The 17762-nt window shown below is 28.5% G+C and overlaps 1 protein-coding gene across 1 annotated transcript in view; it reads right to left on the reverse strand.

Annotated features, from left to right (window-relative positions):
- The window catches only part of LOC135962851 (serine-rich adhesin for platelets-like), a 191291-nt gene extending 174521 nt beyond the window's left edge, over positions 1-16770 (reverse strand). The window contains exons 1-2 of the mRNA XM_065514755.1: positions 16503-16770; positions 2441-2458 (exon numbers count right to left, since the gene is read on the reverse strand). Of these exons, the coding sequence (XP_065370827.1) occupies positions 2441-2446 (6 nt within the window). The 5' untranslated portion in view covers positions 2447-2458; positions 16503-16770. The remainder of the gene's footprint in view (positions 1-2440; positions 2459-16502) is intronic.
- Positions 16771-17762: the final 992 nt, after the last annotated feature.

A 17762-nucleotide genomic window follows, 5' to 3' on the forward strand; every position in this document is an offset into this window, starting at 1 on the left:
TTTTTTTCACGAAAAATCGTATAGCAGAAACGCATTCTATGGAAAATTCTAAGCAATTTTCCCCAAGAAACCATAGGTCTAAAATCAAATCCTATCTTGCGCATTTCGTCTTTTATCCAATGATATTTCAATATAATTTTTGTTTTAATAGTTTTTTTTATTGGATAAAAGACGAAATGCGCAAGATAAGATTTGATTTTAGACCTATGGTTTCTTGAGGAAACTTTCTTAGAATTTTCCGTAGATTGCGTTTCTGCTATACGATTTTTTACTTTTTGATCCTCCATACAAATCGACCCGGCCTAATGTACATAAATTAAGCGATTTTTATTTCATTTAGAGTTTAACTTGTCCATTACAAGGAAGGACCTGTATTTTTATTTTTTAAAGTAGGCGTGGCATTTCGCCCACTTCAAATTTTTTAATGAAAGGTAGCCTTTAATTCCTTTCACACATACTGAAAAACGGTGTGAAAATTTCAGCAAAATCGATCCAGCCGTTTAGCAGTCTATAGGCTTCAAACAAACCCACAAAGAAACAAATTTACATCCAAAAAGCACACATTCATACACAAACATCTATATTTTTAATTCTCTGATTGTTTATATTGATGAAATCTATAAACGTACCAAGTTTCATGTCGGTACGGCTTTGCAAAATCGAGTTATGACTTCTTTCCGGCTAGATTGAGCATTTGGACCACTGTGGTACGATCTACTGTACATATATCGTCAATTCCAAGACAGATCGCCCAAAAATTAAAGGTGTTTCTATGTTCACAATATTTTTTCCTCACATACTCTATAGAGCGGCATGCTGATTTTATTTCGCTTTTTCACTTTTTGTAACTTCAAATGACTTACATATATAGTCATGGGAATGATTAAGGAATTTAAATACATTATAATTGTGTTATATTTGGTTACCTAACTTAGATGTACATACGGTTACAGACGTAATCACAACGGTTACAGAAATGTATAATATTCTTCATTTTAATTCAATCTTAATTTTAATTCAATTGCATTTTTTGTTCAATGTCGTTCAAAGTATAGAATTTTGTTTGATATTAAATTTTAAATTCAAACTCTTTGGCTACTATGTTAAATATATTCTTCTTAAATAGAACCTATTCACATTTTTCATATAGATATAAAATTCATCTGGAATTTATTGCAAAAAACGTTATATTTTTGAAATTCTTATAAAACATTACAAATTTGTAGTTCCCTAGTATTTTGGAAATTGTCCTAGGCCGAATTACCGCATTCGATATAGAGTAAAAGTTATTTCCTTATTTGAGATTAGGCATAAAAAAAATTTATTACATTTTATTACAAATATTCGATATCGAAATGAATGCTGTAATTTGACCGCCCCTGGCCTAAAATACAAAAAAATATAAATTCCAGACAAATTTTATTTTTATATGAAAAATGTGAATAGGTTTTTTGTGAAAAGAATATTAGACATAGTAGTCGTGCCAAAATTTTATATTTTCTAAATACCATGATGTAATAAGTATGGTGAGAGCGTTTCGACAACAAACACAATATTTCTTGTTGACAAGAGCATGGGTTTTGTCAAAATTGAATTTGTCAAATAAAAAATAAACAAATTTTATTTTTGCATATTAACTAAGAAACGGCCGTTAAATTTAAATTATTTTTGAAAAAGAACAACGTGCTTTATCCAAATTTCATTATATGAAATCTTTTTATTCACATTTTCATTCATGTTTTTTGATTTAAATTTTTTTTGTTTGAAAATAAAATTTATTATTTTTTCAAAATAAATTCAGTTTGACAAAACACAAGCACTTTCAAAATAGATAAATAAAAATCAGCTGTGTTGTTGATTTCACCTTGCTTAGTGCATCCTGCTAAATACGATAAAAAACTAAAATTGTAGAAAGCACATTGAACGAAAAATGTGTTTAAAAAATTCATTGCATTAAAATGCAGTATTTATTTCTGAAATTGTTGTGTGATTTAAATCCATTAGGCGTTCTCAGAGAAATGTTTGTACATATGTGTGTCGATTTTGGATGGCAATCGAACTTCAGTTGCGTTGCCATAGGCCAAAAACAAATTTCTGGTTGCCAATTTGGAAAATGGCAGCTAGCCAGTTGCTAAATTGGTAATATGTATCATTTAGGCAACTGACAACGCAACTGAAGTTAGGTTTCCATGCATAATCAACCCAATAGTAATTAATAGTTACATAATTTTGTGTTTTTTAGGGCTTTCAAAAGGTGAAAAACGCGAGTTTTGGTAATTTTGTGGAACAAATTTTCATTCTGGGAGTTCTCTAATGAATTGGACGATATACAAATTAGTACAGTGTATATATGTAGATAGATTTGTATATATATATATTTTTTTTCAGTTATTGTTAACATTTATAAATGTATTTACTTATAAAATATTTTCAAACTTACCGTCATATTTCAAATATGCTGTATAATTATTCATTAGCATGTTGTTTTTATTGGTGTTGGTGTTTATTTATTTATTTAGTTTTTGATTTATATTTTTTAATATTTTAAATTATTTTGAAAATATGTCGCCCTCAAAAAGGCAAAATTAATAATTTTGTTTAGTGTTAATTTCTATGCTTGCCGTAACATCTCTTGATCTCTCTCTCTCTTTTTTTATCACTTTATTAATGTTATTTATTATATCTAGTGTTCACCAAATGACCGTAATTCGATCAGAATCATTATTGAACATTTAAGGAAATCAAATGTGAATTAGTATGTTTTATATATACATATGTAGTATATACACTTTATATACAAATACTTACAATTCAAAACAAAACAGTTCAGTAACAGTAAATAAATTCATTAAAATAACAGCAAATTTCAATTTAAAACAAGTAAGAAAGTATGGTCGGTCAAGCCCGACCATATAATACCCTACACTATGTAAAATTTCAATAATTTTTTTTGAGTGATTTTCGGAAGTTGGGTTACGGGTTATGGACCGATCACCATGAAATTAAGTCGTGTTATTTATGTCTATATGAAAGTTATATATGGTGAATTTTGTGTGTATACTAGGATATTCAATTTCTGGATTAATCGGTTAAACGAGCAAATAATTAATCGGGGTTTAGATTTAATCGGTTAATATTAAATTATTCGATTAACCGAATAATTTCTATTTTAAAAGAAAAACACAAATTGTGTATACTTATATAAACATAAAAAACAAACAAAACATAATAATTCAACAAAACAATAAATAAAAATATACACATGTGAGTTCTTTTTTCATATTTTAAGGAGATCTTCTAAAATAATCTTTTAAAAAAAGAATTTAATTTAAATGCATAAATTTTAAACTAGTTTTTTTTAGTTTTAATTAAACTTGACTTGAAAAAACTATCTCACTGATTGTAGATTTGGAAAAATCGAAAATAAGGCACGATAAAAAGTATCCAATTTCTCAGTTCTTTTTTAGTTTTTTCTAAGCATATTTTTTTAGATTTTGAATACTTTAATAGTATCGTTAAGTTCTGATAAAAGACTCGTTTCAGTAATGTCTTTAGTTTCGTCTATTACCATGTCGTCCTTCAACTCATTATCACAAAGTTCATCATAGAATATTCTAGAAAAAATGTCATTTCCAAATTCCTTAGTTTCACTTTCCGTACTATACTTCAAATAACTATTGCTAGAAGGGAATGTTCACGAGTTAAGAAATTAAATTTTAAAAAATATTTCTGTATAAATTGCAAAAAAGAGACATTTCGGTTAATCGGTTAATCGACACAAATTAATCGGTTTATTCGTTATTTGAAAATCGTCAATTTTAAATTATTCGGACAGTTAACCGACAAAAATTAGTGTATACCAACATTTTTGTGAGACTTATGCACGTTAAAGTGCTATGACTAATTATGGACCGATCGTAACAAAATTGGAGCGGAATTTGTGGAGATACATATATAAATAAAACATTTATGACCGATAAAGTCCAATTTCGGAAGGACATTTGTATGGAGGCTAGGTGAAATAATGGACCGATTTCAGCCAGGTTCATAATAGAAAAATGAACTCGTTGGAAAATAACTAATAAATTTATATCCAAAATTTCTCTATGAACATTATTTTTGAAAAAATGTCAACAGCAAAAAAATGCTTGAATAACCACTATTCTCCACTTATGTTGTCATAACTCAAAAACAACTAGTCCGATATTATTGAATTAAACTTGGAAATTTTTAACCTTCAATCCGTTTATATATTGCGTTTCAATCGGCTCAGTAGTAGTTATAATAGCAAATTTTTTTGTTTTAAAAAAATCATGAAAAATCGAAAACGAAAAAAAAATTTCAGATTTATTGCGTATCGCAATGCCACATGTAATAGGAACAAAATGAGATATCGATCATAAAAATCGACTGATTCTTTTCAAATTTATGTATTCACAAAATTTTAGTTTTTTGTTTGTTATATGTACATAAAATTGAGTAGTTATAGTTCTTCTTTCGATTGATTGAATTTTGAAAACATTTTCCCCATGCTGTGTAAAAATGTTCACATCGAAATTCATTTAATTTTTACAATTGCGGTAGCAAACTAATAAACGCTCATAAATGTGCGTACACGCTGAATTGCTCTTCTTTTCCGTTGGCTAAGAACTCCTTGAGCCGTTTTATTTCATTCGAGAAGTGTTTGCGATAACGGAGTTTATTTATCGACTCATCAAAACGCTGCTTGAAGTGTGTCCTTTAGCATAATGGAAATAAATTTCACTCCTTGCCGATCACACATTCAACCAAAGTAAAAGAAGCATACTCTGTAATTGCATTGGTCATGAAGAAGAAAAAGTATGATGAACATAAGTGGGTAATTTGTGTTGTTCTTAAAATTTCCTCTTAGGTCAACAAAGCGACTTTACCTTGTTTTATATGTATGTTTATGGAACAGCAGATCTAAAGCAGAACATTGGAAGAGAAAATAATGGCCTTCTAGGGAAACACTGGATCCAGGTATGACAAATGTAATAAATTGAGAAAAGCGTTAGGATTTCAATCGATTTTCATGATCGATATCTCATTTCGTTCTATTACATGTATCTTGGCGATAAAGCAATAAGTCATTAAACAATTTATGCCGTTTTCGATTTTTCATGATTTTTTTAAAACACTCTATAGTGTGATTTGTATATCTTTAGTTTTTCTAAAGGCTTTTGGGAAAAAGTTTCCTAATGATCTGGCCTAAGCAACCAGTGAAATGCGCATATGAACTAGCTTATCCCCCAACAATAAATGTCAGTGAATTTATCAATAATTCGGAAATTTAGCACAATTCTTACTATAATATTAATTTTGTTTTACCGTATAACTACTGAAATTTTTTTTTTAGTTTCTTTTGGCTTCAAAAATATATTTTTGGCTTCTCCGAAACTACTGAACCGATTGAAACACAAGTTTTTTGTAAGTTTTTTGGGGGCTTCGGAAAGTTGATTTAAACAGACAGACAGACAGACGGACATGGCTTAATCGACTCCGCTATCTATAAGGATCCAGAATATATATACTTTATAGGGTTGGAAAATTATATTGTGGAAATTACAAACGAAATAACAAACTTATATATACCCTACTCATGAAGGGAAGCAGCATTTTGTATACAAGAGTGTAAAGGAATTTAGGAAATAATGATGACTGTTTTAAGTTTATAGATTGTCAAAACCAATTCTAGCTGAGTGTGTATATAAAGAGTGCGTATTATTGTAAACAAATCAAAAAATATAACTAATGAATTACCAAAAAACTCTAAGGGCAATTATTACAACTTGCCTTTATGTTCGTAATAGTAAAAGGTAACTTTGGCAAAGCAAAAGCTAGCTTTAAGATTACCTTACGAACATAAAGGCAAGTTGTATTAATGTCTCTAACGTAACTAATGAGTTCAGCAATGATGTTTGAAAATGGTTTACTAGAGCAAAATATTAAATATAAAATTGTGTATTTAATTATAATGGAATCTTAACCTTAGTAATTTGAATTGTCTTTCCAAAAAAATATGAAAGTAAAAAAACGTTTGGAAAATTGCTTAGTTATTAGTAAAACATGTAATGGTAATTCAAACCATAGCAAATATATGTATGTATGTATATTGAAGATTTAACTATAATAAGGTAATTTTGCATTTTTTTATTAACATATTTGTTGGTAGATTTTTTATAAAACTGGAAATGGAAATTAACTAGTATGAGCTTTCCGCAAAAAATACCCAAAAACTAATTTTAGAAGTACCTAAAATTGAGCTTGTTTTTACCCCAAGTATATTAAACGCACAAATTTTGAATATTTATGTTTGTAATTAAATAATTTTATTTTAAAAAATTAATAATAAATTGTTAGTTTAATCCAACCTCACCATTTGGTTAATTTTGCATAAAATTTTATCTTCAGAAATCAGAAAATATTTCTCTGAAGTTTCCTTAAAATCCTCTAATAAAAACATAAACATTTTTATTCTATAAATTTTTATGTAAAATTTACAATAATTAAAAAAAATTGAATTTGAAACGGATACTTTCCGGATTTTACAGCTTTTTTTCTTCATGGCCTTGGGAAATTTATAATAACTCGAAAAGTTTCCAAATGGTTGGTTAGAAAGATAATTCAAAATACATTACACTTCCGTTATAACTATAACTATTTTATTGCAATAACTGCAAACAAATTAAAATTTTTCCTCTTGTAAACTCAGTAACAAACAAGAGAGCAGATGCGGCACGGCTTATCATTAAACGAATTTTCAGAGTTGCACTTTTCTATCAAGTGTATTAATCTGAGGCATTAATCCGAGCCACACTTCTTGTAATATAGCTTATATCATCAGTTTGTACCTGCGATTTATTGTGTAGTTATATGTGTGTATGTTTTTTTTATATTATTACATTTACAATTATATCATATTATGGATTACTAAGTCAATTTAATTAAATGTCAATAATACTGTGTAATTAGGAAACTTAAATCTATAGTACTATAGAAAATGAAATTGCCACAAACAGCACAATAAGTTTATCTATATTCAGATGATATATTTAAAATGTCTTATTTGAGTGACAATAGGATTAGCGTCTGATTTCTAAATACTTTATATTCTATATGAGGAGCCGCATAACAAAAGGTACTTTTTTGCCTATTTTAAATTTTTGGGAAATTGAGTTTTATTTATTTCGCCGCCTTAAAAAACAGCATGAGCCTGGAAATGGTAACAAGTTTCTTTCTTACTTATCAATAGATATATCTAACTTAACATTTAATGTGGTGACTTATGGCCACACTAAATGTTAAGGATGTTTGATATAAAACCATTTTAATATCGGAAAAAGAACTTTTTGTTAAAAACAAAATTAAAAAGTATGTTTTCTATGCGTTTCTTTTTAAACGATAATATTTTAAATGAATGTTTTTAATCCTGATCTAATATACAAATTACACATTGAATTTAAATACTTTTTTTTCGATTTATACTAGTGTTGTACGTTTTGTTAAGCACAAATTGTTTTAGAACCCATTTACTTAGTAAAAAAATTAAAAAAATTTTGCTAACTTGATTGTGTCTAGAAGATTTCAATCAAAATATTAAAAAAATACCAAAAAAAAAAATTTTTGGAGAAATGCGAAAAAGTACCTTTTGTTCTGCGACTCTTCATTTTGGAAATATATCTACCATTTTTAACTGGCTGAAGATAATTCAAGTTTATTTTTTGAAGACGAAACTCTTCAGGAGCGGTGTGGGCTCTCAAAGTAGTCATGCAACATTTTTAAACGCTTGCGAATATTTTATGGTTTGTCCAAAAATATAACATATGTATATGTAATCTTAAAGCCTGATCAATGGCCTATAAAAAACATAGTAGCGTTTCCTATTAATCTCATATAAGTATTTACATACATATAAAGCATTTATATTTTTATGGAAAGTGTACCAACAAGGATAAATTCAAAATAGATAAAACCTACAATATGTTAATAGGGGTTTCACTAGGCCCTTTGGGCTAGGGATTCCAAAAGCTGGAATATCAAAATGGGAAACAGTTTTAGATACTATGATTTATTCCAAATTATTAATTTTTGGAATTTTTTGTACATAAATTGTATATTTGTTTCCATCTTAATATTTGTTGTCAAAAGGCGTACCGATGTAAAATAAATTCATTGCGTTATGTAAATGATATTCAACTTTAAATTTACTTATTTTTGGATTCGTAAAAAAATATTGATTTGAAATTTTTTCTAGTGCTCGGAAAGTGCACTTTCTAAAAAGAGAAGGTTAATTTTAGTAAAATTCGAAGTGAATTGCATCCGATATTTCCAAAATATTTAGACAAAAATTGTGAAATAGTAGAACGCATAAATATATAATACTTAATCAATGAAAGGTTTGTTCTTTAACATATCGCCATGTAAAAGTGGAAACAGATATATGACTTAAGCTATGTATAGACGGTTGTCAGATCTGGCAATGTACTGAACATGAAAAATTGTTAGCAATAGAGTTCTGACAATTGTAAGAAAACCTTGAGAATTTATTTTTAGAACCTGGAAAATTCTTTTAGTGCTATTTCATTTAAACAATTACACTTTTCGTTAAGTTAGGAAAAAAACTAAATTCTATGATCGATACATTTTTTTTTCATAACGCTTCAACACGAAATTAGTGTTAAACGAACGGCTGTAGTACATACCTACTTTAAGGCACATACAAAATTAAACCTAGTAAAACCTTGTACCAAAATTCATAAGTTTAGCTTAAATTTTGCTAAGATACATATTTAATTTTCAAATTTCTTAATATTCTTCAGAAAGAATTGTTTAAAAACCTCTACTGAGTCAAAAGTTATGTGCATTTAAATTAAAAAGTAGTTTTTCCGAGATTTTTTTTCGAAAAAAGTATTTACGTTAATGTTTAGTCATACAGAAAATAAAAACAAAATAAATAATCTGTTCATATTTTTCAGAAAGGTAATATTTTGGGAAGTACTATAGAAGAAAAACAATTTCAAAACAATTTCAATTAAACTTCAAAAAAATTTACAAAAGCAAAATAAAGACATTTTTTCTACAATTTTTTGTTTAAATAAATAAATTAAGTTATATTAAATAAATCACGTTAAAAACTGACAGATGGCATAAATGAAATCAAAATAATTAATTTTTATTAAAGTGCAAAACCCTCTATCTGATCATTTCATACATACACATTGCATATTTTTTAAAAGCAAAACCCTCTATCTATCATAAAGTTAAAAACCAATTATATGTGAGATTCGGTAGTTGCTTTAAAAAATATTGTAGAATACCGAATTTTAATAACTCAAGTAATACGGGAAAAAAACAGTTTTTTGGCTCTCCTGAAAAGTTGTGTTTTTCAAGATAGAGGGTTTTGAATATATGTTTTGAATAGATATGTAATTTTTTGAAATCGGAATACAGACGAAGAAATAGGATAATTTTAAAAATTGAACATATCCGATGTGTCTTACTTTGAGACTATAATATTTTTAAAAATTAATAAATTGATAAAATACTTTTTCTAAAATATGGGAATAAAAAATCTTAGCTGATTTTTTTAAAAAAATTTTAATGCAATAACAGTTTTGTTTATGAATCGTTTTTGATGAAATTTGAAACATATATAGACATTTTTTATCAAAATTTAAAAGTGAAAAAGAAATTAGTGAATTGTGTTTGACAATCCAACAATTCCCAAAAAATTTTCAAAAATCCCAAAAAATGGTATTTTATTCGGGCAAAATATTTTGTAACATATTGGATCATACAAAAAAGGTTTCAATTATTTGAAAGCAGCTATGCGATTAGAGAAAATTTGTCATAAAGTTTAAATTTATATAAAAAATACGTCTACTTCGGATGGCTCTGGACCTCACAGTAATACAAAATTTTAAATTATTTTTCTTCTGTAATACTTCCCAAAATGTTACCTTTCAGAAAAGTACAAAAAATTATTTATTTTGTTTTTATTTGCTGTATATCTAACCATTAACGTAAATACTTTTTTCGAAAAAATCGGGGGAAAAAATACTTTTTAAAATTTTTTAATTTAATGCACATAACTTTTGTCATAGTATCGATTTTGAAACAATTCTGTTATCGTAATACTAAACATATTGTTGTTAATTAAAATATATACATATATATCTGGAGAGATTTGTATCCGCTATTAGCAAAGGTGTGTAAAAAACTTGAAATTTTAATTTTCAAATGTGAATATCTCGTTAACTATAAGAGATCAAAAAATATTTCTTTAGCTCTCTTATTGTACATTCTAAACATATATAAATCTTTCAAATCGGATGGAGAACAAAAATTTGTCATCATTTTTTATTTTCCATATACCCGAGATATCCCACTTTGTTGCCTTGAGGCTCCGCCCCCACCCTTAGTGTTGAAATTCCAAATTAAACTCAACTACATATCAAAGTCAGACTATCGATTTAGAAGTTACATATTTATTTCCGCGTTTTTTCAATTCCCCAACTGTGCAAAGTCAGATGCATGAAATGTGCACATCTAACAATAAAAAGTGTCTGACAATTATCTTATGTCAACGTAATGTATTTACACGATTGTCAGATGTCTTACAACATTATTGTCCTCCAATGTACTGAGAATGCTTTTTCTGACAACGTTGCAAGACAAAAATTGTAAGTTCACGCAGTTGTTATACATTTTCTGAACATTTATTTGACAATATTGAAAGGTCAAGCAATCGTCTATACATAGCTTAAGGAAAACCAAATCCCGCAATTCAAAAAAAAATAACAAACAAAACATCCTAATTTTCGCCTTTTTTGGAATTTCGCACATGACGTCCATATTTGGTACGGGACTGTTAAAAGAATAATTTGAATGATTTGCAATTAGAGATGCCAAACGGGGAATCCCGTTCCCGAAAATCCCGGGGTTTTCGGGATTTCTTAAACCCCGAAGCCCGGGATTTTTTAATTTTAAATTCCGGGATTTTCCAAATCCCGTTTTTCATAAATAAATAAGGTAAAGTGTCATTTTTGTGTGCCTTTTTATGCATTTTGACATTCTACATGCCCGAATATCGCAAAGTGATGTCCAGCAAAGTTTTTAAGCTCAACTCCTGCTACAACATAGTTAATAAAGGAAATCGGTATTTTTGGTTTTCCTAGAGTGGGACTCTGGAAAATCAATTCTTCACATTTTTTGTAAGTTATCTAACAAAACTCAATTTAAATCCTCTTCAAACGAAATTGATTTTATCTCAGATGAGGAGCTCGAACAAAATGAAAATATTTCGTTTGCTCAAAGGCTAAAAGATATTACACTGTGCAACAAGAAAATCTTTCCCGAATGAGACCAACGGGAAATGAATGTAGATAATTAGTATACCAAAACCCCCAAAGGGTTTTAAAAAGTTAGCTCGTGTTTTAAAGTTATTCGCCTTTAAAGTTCAGCTTTTTTGAGTAAAAAGTTTTCATATATATTTTATGAATAATCTATTGAAGTAAGTCAATATTTATATAAAGTAATTTTAGTTGAATGTTCTAGTTCTAATATACTTAAAATTCATTAATATTAACACTTTTTGCAGATTTATTTTTTTATTTTTATAGTTTTTGGTACTTAGATACGCAATTTTTGGAGAATTGCTGAATATTGCTGTAAAAGTATTGAGTATCGTGTATCGAGTATTTGCCATATTGTTTGAGTACTCAATACTCAAAAGTAGTTACTCAATACTTTTAGACTTGTATTTTTACAATTTAATTTATTTAAATTTAACGGTTATGGTGCAAAAAATGCATCTCTACTATAAATACAACTCAGAATAAAATATTATTAAAAAAACTGGAATAATAGTTAAAAAGTTCAAAATATTTATTGATATCATCTTATAAACCTAAAATGTTTATAAAAAGGAGTGATGTCTGCTAAAACGTTACCGAAAAGCAGAAAAATATATCGTTTTTAAATTTAAAAAAATCCGTCAAAAATCAGGAATTTGATAATATTTTAAATAAAAACGAATTGATTGCTTGTCAATCAATCAAAGAGGTTATTGGCGGGTTGTTGGGTACAAATAGGTCTGACAGCTATCAGAGATCTGTTAACGCAATGATGAATGCTTTTTCTAAAATAGGCGTTAATATGTCGCTCAAAATTCATTACCTACATCATCATTTAGACTACTTCGGTCAGCAACTAGCGACCGAATCAGATGAACAAGGTGAACAGTACAACCAATTGCAATGCCATTTGAAATGAGGTAATTTTTAATATACATATATATTTTTTTCCCAATACATTTTAACACAAATTTTGCAGATATCGAGGAAAAAAGTCTCCCGATGCTGTATTAGCGGAAATTTGTTGGTAGAGCAAGAACTTGCATTACGATGATGAAGGAGAAAAAAACACAGGAAGTGAACCAAAAAATGTTTCTACTTCAAATTCTGGTTCTACAGAGCATCCACCAGAGCAGAAAAGACCACAAACTATATAATGTAGTTCATTTTTATATAAACTATGTAAAAAAAAATACAAATTAAATTTTAAAAATTAAATATATATGAAAAATTTTTACTCAAAAAAGCTGAACTTTAAAGGCGCATAACTTTCAAATACGACCTAACTTTTTAAAACCCTTTGGGGGTTTTGGTCTACTGATGTTCTACTATCACTTCCAGTTGGTCTCATTCGGGAAAGATTTAATGACCCGAAATTTGAGGCACAGTGTTATTAATAAATGTAAAAAACCCAAATATCAATAACGAAACCAAGTTATAATGTAGATTTGGTACTTGTAAAAGAAATAGATCACTTTATTTCTGAAGGAAGGAGGAAAATACTTGCAGATTTGTTATAAGTATTTGCAAAAGGTTTTGCCAATATGAAAGATGTTTTTCGGCAGCAGCATATGTCGGAAACAAAATTCGTTCCAGAATGGCAGACGAAACCATAGATGCAATAGTATGCTTTTTAGTGTCTAATACAAATTAATTGCTAAATAAAAAATTTACTATCAATTGCAAAGACATAATTATGTACGTTTCTTTCTTATAATTTTCGGGATTTTAGATTTCTTTACCAAATCAGTCCCGATTAGCATCTCTATTTGCAAAACATAATGGTATCCAACACTGTTTCCCATTTTGGAATCCCAGCTTTGGGATTTTGGAACACTTAGCCCAAATAGAGAATTTCTATAATAGGTTGAATTCGCATATTGTAGTCGTTTTATATTTTAGAGTTATCCTTGTTGAGATGCTGTTCAAATATAAATGCTTTATGAATTCTCTAATAAACTTTTTTTCTAGGATGCAAAGAGTAATAGCAGTTTTACTGTAAAAAAAATACAAAAATTCAACAATTTCCTAATTTTCAAATTCAAAATCGGACTCGTAAAAGATATTGCTTTGAACCGTTTTTCACACGATTTTCTTATTATTGTTTAACAAAAAATATATTAATGAAAACTAGGCTTAATCTAGAGATTTAAGAATATATTAAAATCTTTGATTATGTGTGAAATTGTATGCCAATCAAATCAGCCAGTTAGAAATTGCAGACTTATTTCCAAAATATTATAATTCCGCCCACTGTACTTTGTGATACGAGTGGTCCAATTTCGCAGTTCGTTTGTAATACATCGAACTGTGTAACAATAATCCATTTTGTGAATAACCCCCTTTAATAATGAAAGCTTAAAACATCAAGTTAGTACTGACTATAAGTAGGTATTAATTTCAAAAACGCACAGTTCAAATTGTAACCAAAGTATTTATGTACATTTTGCAAAAACTTTGCTGAAAAACAAGTAAGAAAGTATGGTCGGTCAAGACAATACCCGACAATACCCTACACTAAGTAAATGGGCAAAAAAAATTATTTTCAAAAACATCGCAAATGAATATTCGTGACTGATTTTTGGAAGTGGGCCTTATATGGGAGCTATGATCAATTGTGGACCATTCACCATGAAATTATGTCAAGTGATTTATGTCTATATGGAGATTTTTACGAGATTTATGCATGTTAAAGTAATTTTCGGAAACGGGTCTATATGGGAGCTATGACTAATTATGGACCGATCATAACAAAATTTGGTGACATGAATTTCGTATATATAAAACATATTTGAAGCGAAATTTGTGTAGATTCTTATATAAATTCAACATTTATGAACGATAAAGTCCAATTTCGGGAGGACATTTGTATGGGGGCTAGGTGAAATAATGGACCGATTTCAGCCAGTTTCAATAGACTTGGTCCTTGGGCCGAAAAAATTATATGTACCAAATTTTATAGAAATATCTTCAAAATTGCGACCTGTACTTTGCGCACAAGGTTTACATGGACAGACAACCAGCCAGACGGACGACTCAGAAAGTGATTATAAGTCGATCGATATACTTTAAGGTGGGTGTTAGACTAATATTTTTGGGCGACCCCATTATGGTGGTGTAGGGTATAACAAGTAAGAAACCTTACCCTACACTAAGTAAATGTTTTTCCAAAAACATTTTTCTTTTAAAATATCAATAATTTATATTCGTGACTGATTTTCGCAAGTGGGCCTTATATCGGAGCTATGATCAGTTATGGTCCGATCACCATGAAATTAGGTCGTGTGATTTATGTCTATATGAAAGTTATTTATGTTGAATTTTGTGTGTATACCAACAATTTTAAGAGATTTATGCACGATAAAGTGATTTTCGGAAGCGGGTCTATATGGGAGCTATGACTAATTATGGACCGATCGTAACAAAATTTGGTGACATAAATTAAACATTTATGACCGATAAAGTCCAATTTCGGGAGGACATTTGTATGGGGGCTAGGTGAAATAATGCACCGATTTTCAGCTAATAGGCTTGGTCCTTGGGCCGAAAAACTTATATGTACCAAGTTTTATCGAAATATCTTCAAAATTGCGACCTGAAAGTGATTACAAATCGATCGGTATACTTTAATATTTTTGGGCGTTACAAACATCTGTACAAACGCATTATACCCTCCCCACTATGGTGGTGTAGGGTATAATAATGGGCTCTTGACAATGTCCCAATTATAATTTGTCCTACAATAAAGTATTTTGTAAGCGAAACATGTAGAAGAAACATTTTTTTGATTGGGCCACAACAATTCGAACCCACCAACATAAACCATTTTTGTTTGATAATCTAGCGCCTCACTCAGTACACCTCGACCTAGTTATTTTGTTGAGCGTCATCATCTGCATGTCACACATAAAACTCAACATACATAATGTACATTTATTTAAATTATATTGTAATTGAAAACAGTTTTAAAACAAATACCGTCCCAGCTGTGAGTTGAACTCGCGATCTTATATTTATATCTATTTTGGACTATCATCAAAGCTTACAAGATAATGCATTAGGAACGTACTAGTAAAGTAGTTACATTTAAAATCTGCTGGACTTAATAGAAAAGAAATTTTTTGGTAAAACGTATGTGACCAGATCTTATGAATTAATTTGTATTTATTCATGTTTTTAGATCTTAACGTTGTCTGGGTGCTTCTAAAATTTAAGTTTTTTGTAAAATATACATACTTATATAATCTCTATGGAAGTGCAACGAGTTGTTTTTAAAGAACTCAACTAGTATTTTCTATATTGCCGTTGGAATTTTTATTTAAATCTTACTATCGGACGTGTAGAATTTTAAGAGTTATTTCAGTTTGTGATGGACACAAAATAGCATTTATGTTAACATTGGTTACTTTCATATAGTGTACGTTTAAAAAATAAAAGATAAATATTTAAAAAAATATTATTAATATTATTAATTTTTTGATACAAAAATGGTTGATTTTGTTACAAACGAAAGACGAACTTGGTATATCCCATCTTTAAAAAACACGTACATATGTACTACATATTTAATTAACATAAAATATATAATTCTACAATTTATTAAAGCTGTCACTAATCAAATAAATGTAAACAAATGTGAGGAAAATTAATCCATATGAAAGGTCTAGGAACTATAGTTATAATTCTCGAAATGCAATCAACTTCTTTAGTTTTAAATTTTATATGTGGAAGTTTTTACATTTAATTTTTTTTATAATTTATTTATTTTTTGATAGCTATTATTTTTGTACATATGTAGTTGTTTAAAAAACTCAAACTTTTGATCAGGTATTTGATTTAAATAAATAAAATATTATTATTGTTTTGTTTGTAGCAATTTCTCTTCCAGTTCAGATCCAATTCTAAAAGTTGAATGATTCCAAAAAAACAATCGAATGTTTGTCAATTTTTAACAATTTGCTATATACATATGTAGTTACATTTTTCGATTTTTCGTTATGTGTTGTTGTTAATTTATTTCCAATCTAGGTATTTTTATTTTCTATGAACGTTTTTTTTTTATCTTACATACATACTCAAGTTTTATCAAATAATCGACTTTATGTAAACACACACACACACACTTACGTTTTCAGCTGTACAACAGACGTCCTTCGCTTCATTTTTTTTTATTCTTTTATTTTTTTTTAATTTTGCTTTTCACTAACATTGAAAGCCTTTAACATTTGTTACGTTCTAGATGCAGTAGTTGTAAAAAAATCATATCAACTGAACTTTCTTTCATTCTGTAGATTCTCTTTCGATTTTTTCTGTAATTCTGTATTGTAAATCCTTTAAGAAATTATTTTTAATTTAACTAAATCAAATATTATAAATATTTTATTATTTATTTATTTATATATTTTTAATAATAACACAAACACCACAACAACAACAAGTAGTATTACAACTGTGTAATTGGTTTTTTTTCTTCCTTCTGTATGTTAAAAGTGCTCTCTAAATCTCTTGACAAACACCAGTGTTATACATATGTATATGTGTGATTATATTATGCTCTATTTGCTAACAAATGTTACCCTCTTTTGTATTGGGAATTTTGAGAACATGTGACACCCTTTTGAGCATGTGCACCAGGGACGGCAATGTTGGTAGAATTGTACTTTTTTTAGTACAATAGGTCACTGAAAAGTAGAAAAGTACAACTCATTTGAAAATTATGTACATATAACTTAAAAAATAAATATAAAAGAGTTCACAATAAATATTCGAAACACTTGGTAGACCCACCGAAGCCGGGGTTTTTTAGGTCGAAACCGAACCTAATAAGTATTCAGCATATTCCAAAACACACCGAAACTTTTTTAAGAAATTTCCGATAAAATTTAATTATCTAAATTTTGCATTAAATTTCAAAAATTTGTTAGCCGAAACTAGGGATGCCAAACGGGACTGGGTTTTACAAATCGTGGGATTTTTCGGGACTTCGGGATTTTACTTAAACGTCAAAAACATAAAATTCAACAGTAAAAACTATTTATTTCGTTAATATATTTACATAAGTAAAAATTTTATAACTTTTGTATTGAGTTTATATGCTATGTTCATGTACCAATCGAGTTAAAATTGGTAAGGTAGTTTAAAAGTTATTTACAATTGAAACTGCACAACTTTATTCGATAATGTTTGCTTCCTCCCTATATTAATATTAAAAATAAAAAGTATTGTTTTATTTGATCTGTTTAAAGCACGATAGCGCACAAACTAAAGGAGCCAGCAGTCTAAAATTATCCACAAATGCTCTCTGTGGATAAGGTCTGTTTCGTATTGAAAATGGTCCATGTTTTCCCTAGCCCCATACACTCATCCCCGCAGGTACCCTAAATAACG

This window comes from Calliphora vicina, chromosome X (assembly GCF_958450345.1).
Source record: "Calliphora vicina chromosome X, idCalVici1.1, whole genome shotgun sequence".
NCBI classification, from domain to species: Eukaryota; Metazoa; Arthropoda; class Insecta; order Diptera; family Calliphoridae; genus Calliphora; species Calliphora vicina.